The sequence below is a fragment of the Seriola lalandi genome, unplaced genomic scaffold (genome assembly GCF_002814215.2).
Source record: "Seriola lalandi dorsalis isolate HSWRI2012SDOR001 ecotype SW California unplaced genomic scaffold, Sedor1 jcf7180002053069, whole genome shotgun sequence".
In the NCBI taxonomy this organism is placed as follows: domain Eukaryota; kingdom Metazoa; phylum Chordata; class Actinopteri; order Carangiformes; family Carangidae; genus Seriola; species Seriola lalandi.
Genome location: NW_019523622.1, coordinates 25545 through 30402, shown reverse-complemented (window position 1 = coordinate 30402; position 4858 = coordinate 25545). Strand labels below are relative to the sequence as shown.

The 4858-nt window shown below is 39.0% G+C and overlaps 1 protein-coding gene across 3 annotated transcripts in view; it reads left to right on the top strand.

Annotated features, from left to right (window-relative positions):
- The window catches only part of rhbdl3 (rhomboid, veinlet-like 3 (Drosophila)), a 60468-nt gene that overhangs the window by 52510 nt on the left and 3100 nt on the right, over positions 1-4858 (top strand). For all 3 annotated transcript variants that reach the window (XM_023400904.2, XM_087172512.1, XM_087172511.1), the window contains 2 exons: positions 3865-3965; positions 4704-4764. In XM_023400904.2, the coding sequence (XP_023256672.1) occupies positions 3865-3965; positions 4704-4764 (162 nt within the window). The remainder of the gene's footprint in view (positions 1-3864; positions 3966-4703; positions 4765-4858) is intronic.

Genomic DNA, 4858 nt, shown 5'->3' with positions numbered 1-4858 from the left:
GGGGGTCACGTTCTGAGTGTTACAAGTTTAAGTGTGTATTTTTTATTTACTTTCCCACCTAACCTTACCAGTATTGGTCTTGTAAAGCCAGGAGGAGGATTTCCTTGAAACGCTGTATACATGAAACTCTGTTACACAGAGAACAAGTTTTCTCTCCACATCACTGACCTCCCTCAGGACCGTACAGCGTGTATCCCCATTCCTCATCTCAAAACAGTGGCAGAACAAATACAATGCAACTGCATTACTTCTCTCCACTGGTTTTCCCATTCTCAGGTAAATGTGCAAACGCGTCAGTTTATGCAAATAATTTTCTATTTTTGCAGTGTAGTGGTATTAATGTTCACATACAGTACCCAATAACTTAACCCTTATTATTATGCACATCCCTTCCATTTTTGTTACCATTTTTTTTCATAAATGAAAAATGAGGCCACTGTGAGGACATGGGAATTCAGTTTCATTCATCTTTGTGTCATGTTAGATGGTGTATTTATAAGCACTATGCAATAATTTATTGTTTGCACATCTGTATGCTGTATTTGTGGCTCATATGCATGTTTTCTCATGCTTGTGCGAGTGTGTCTGTGTATGTTTTTGTTCAGCCTCATTTTGAGCCCACTCCCATAAATAGAACCATGATTGAGATGCCGTGGCTTATCCTATCATCCCTCCTCATGGTGATTTGATATCTATGAGCTCCAGAGCCCTTTCTGTAATTATATACAGTATGCCTTCAGCGTAATGTACCCTAATGTTTGTGTATGTTTAAGAGAGAGACACAGAGAGCTAGAGGAAGCAGCAGAAAGAGAGACACTAAACAAAGCTGGGTGGAACTGAGCTAAATGTGAACTGAGCATCATCGAAACCACACAGCTACATTAATGTACAAATTCACGAGGATAAATGTGGCTTAAGCTTAGTCGGTTGATTTTGCAGCTATTTGAGGGCTAAGCTTAGCAAGCTGCAATTTTACCAGAAATCACACAGGCTTAAATATCTAAATGGGGTCTACTGCTCAGTGGGCCCATTTATATTGCTTATGTTTATTTTTGTTTATCTACCATGAAGTCCTTACTCTTGAATTACTTTAAGATTAAGAATAAATATGAAAAAGATTAGAGTTGTCTAAGCGATGATCAAGGTCTCAGGAAAATAATAATCATTCAAAATGCTCACCTCTGCCATCAGCTGTACCTACCTGGGTTTGATCTTAAGCTTATCTTGATGGTTTCACAGCCATAAGGAGCCTAACTGAGAGGGCACATTGGACTTTTTAGGCCATATGAAATAGTTTATATAAGTATAACCCATTGTCTGCATTTTGGATGAAATATTTCAGTTTCGTATTTCTACTGATCTTTTCATATGCCAGTGAATTATGAGGCCAACTTCTTTAAATGAATTATAAAACAAGTGAATCACATGCCAAACAAAAAATCTTGACCTTGAATTATTCTAAAAACATATTTGCAGTCCAACAAAGCAGCAAAAAACCAACAAAAGTAGGTCAAATTCTGGAGCCACTTCTTCCAAAATCATCAAGCGGCTGTGGATGTGAACCACAGCCACAAAACTCCTTCAATATCAATTTTAAACTTCTTTATGATGAGTACCAGAAAAGGAAAAAAAAAACTTACAGTGGTTTGACAAAGCAACTTCTAATTAAAATCTACTTACTAGCATTTTTCAACTTTCTGGATCTTTCAACTATATCACATAGTTTAAAAATGAAGACCATGTGATGCTGTTAAAAACACCAGAAAAAGCCAGTAAGTGGACCTTGAGTTTTGTCAAGGAATTAACTGCAAGCTCCAGACTAAATGTTGATGCTTAAATTTAGTGTTACCAAACTTTATATACTGTAGTTCATATATTTCTTGCACATATATAAATGTTAATGTATATACACATATCTGCGTTTGTGTGTTATGTAAATAAAGCATATTTGTATTTGAGAGAGAGAGCAGAAATTAGTTGAACATAGAGGGAAAGCAGGAGACCATTCATCACCAGCTCCATGTGCTCTCCTGTGCAGTGTCTGCAATTGTGTTTCATATCTTTAGCATCAATAATGCACACAGGTCAGTGCCATGGAGCAAAGGGAGGGAAAAGATATACTAAGAAAGGAGGAGTGGATGGAGCACAAGGAGAGAGAAAGAGAGAGAGAGAGACAGTGTGAGCAAAAGAAAAAGAAAATGAGCAACAGAGAGAGAGTTGTGTTTGGATAATTTAATAGTCCAAATAGAGATTTCTCTATCTCCTTTTTTCTTTTATTCTGTCTCTTGTGCAAAGAATGCAGTGGGAACAAATTTCTTCTGGAGACTATTCAATGCTTGATTGGATCTTTTGTGCATTCAATGAATTCGTACCAAGGTGCTAAAGACAGCAGTCCCTTGTTTGCAGCAGCCAAGTTTGTATGAATGCATTTGTTTTACAAAAAAATCACAGTGTGTGCTGGTACAGTATGAGCAAGCCTCTGTTCAGGCCTATTCATAATGCACCCATAGGAAAAAGCGAGTAGCAAAGCCGGCTTTATGCCATACAAAATAGATGTTTTTAGAGCACAAATGGTCACAGCTTGTACAAAAACAGTTTAAATTAGCCATTTAGTCACAGTGTCTCCCAGTGTGACCCTCTGAGGGAAAAAAATTCAAATTGCCCCTGAATAGTGAAAGCCGAGACTCAAGATTGTGGCACGAGTCACATTTTCAAGCAACCAAATAAAATACTGTGCCATTTAGCACATTTAGCATTTTTTTTTATCTAATCTAGTTGAGAAAACATTCACACCACAAGGTCTATGAAGAAGCTGTTCTGGAGTTTTACATCATATTACATGATCATCATCAGTAGAGGGAGTTTGTCCAGTTAACATGGATGACAGATGTGCAAATTTTCTTTTTTTCTGAGCACTTTGAAGCTGCTATTGAGGATCGCGAAACGGGTATCTTGTACTGTAAAGACAAAAACCCACAGAGAATTATCACTTGACCCTGTAGTTCTCCTGCTCCATAGATCTTTACAGCATCTTTCTGCTCATTGGTTTGATTTTATAGCCTGAAACTTTACTGTTCACTATCACCATTCTCTTGTCGTTCTCAGCTGCAGATGGATAGCTGTTTTTAGTGATGAAAATCTCTGATAAATCCACTGTACACCAGTTGCTCATCACCAAGCTGCAGACATGAAAGGTTAGCTTGTGCACACAGTGGAACATTTTTGTTGCTGAAGAGCCAGATATTCCCCTCAGGAGTTGGTAGAGACCAAAAACTGAGTTAAAAGGAGGCTGAATGTCGGACTTTTCATTCATCAGCTGGCCAGAAAAAACAATTCCAAATGAATGCTAATGATGCTCTTTATCTGCTGGATGTGTACATAAGCAAATGTTTGCTGACAAGTTTGCCATTTTAAAAGGTGATATGTTAGTGTTGTGGTCTGCACTTGATTCTGTTCCCTCCAAGTGACCAAAAAATCTGTCACTGCAAGATTTTTCTCATCTCAACTTGCAAATCCAACCCCATCTGACATTTCTGATTTAACTCATCACTCATATCTTTTGTACTTTAATTTTTAAGTGTACACCCATTGACGGCTTCTCTTAATTGCCCCCAAAACCTCCTTCTTGTTGCTCATCATTATTTTTAGTTTTGGTTCTATTTTGAGTTGAATTTGAAGCGACGGTGGTTTATTCAAAGTGAGGTTGATCGCTATTGCGTATTTCTAATTGAGGGGACAGATATCCTGTTACTTTTTTAAAGCTGTGGATAATACATGAATAATACATAAATGTTCTCATTTGTTTATAAAAATAAAAAAACCAAAAGCAAGTTTACTGACCTGTGACCTTTCTCATCACTACAGGGTCTCTGGCAGTATCTGTCACTGATATGACGGCTCCAGTGGTTGGATCATCCGGGGGAGTGTACGCATTGGTCTCAGCACACTTGGCCAATGTTGTAATGGTAAGTTTGTGTGTGTGTGTGTGTGTGTGTGTGTGTGTGTGTGTGTGTGTGCGCGCGTTTGTGCGCGCGTTTGTGTGTGTGTGTGTGTGTGTGTGAGAGAGAGAGAGCGAGAGAATGATTATCACATCACTCAGTTGTCACTACAGAGCATTGCCACATCATCAAAGCAGCTTGTTGTGGGGCCCAGCAGGTGCTTCTCTATCTGCAGATGCCATAAATTCCTTACCATCACTATCAGTTGTACCCCAAAGATCAGAGTGTGTTTGAGCTTGTGCACAGGTTTATGTGACAGCATGGGAGGAAATCCCATCCCACTGCTCTCTGCTGTCCTTTGACTTCTGTGTCTGCTCTGTTTGGTCTTCTCTCCCTCTGTGGGTCGTCATACACACATTTGGCAAACAGCACTCAAGGTGAACCTCTATTATGTGGAACAGGGTGCTCATTGTGTACTCTGCCAGATCCTCCATAACATTCTTGGGGTCAGAGTGGGGGAGTTTGTCTTCCTGCTTTCAGCTGAAATCATATTATCTAATACAGCAAGAACAGAGTGGGGGTCAGAGTGTCTCTGGGATTTTCAAAATTGATGGGAATTGAGACAGAGGGTGTGATCTCATGTCATGTCATGTCAGCATGTGTGTGTGTAAGGAGGACTTGACCTTCTAGCACAGTTATGTTCTGTCTTTGTCATCAGAACTTGAAAATGAATTCTCCATTCTCTCTTTCTCTCACTTTTTGTAGAACTGGTCGGGAATGAAGTGTCAATTTAAGTTATTCCGGATGGCCATGGCTCTGGTTTGCAGTAAGTCTGGATAAATAGGCCTCAGTTCCCTTTAACCTGTCTGGTGATGTATATATATATATATATATATATATATGTGTGTGTGTGTGTGTGT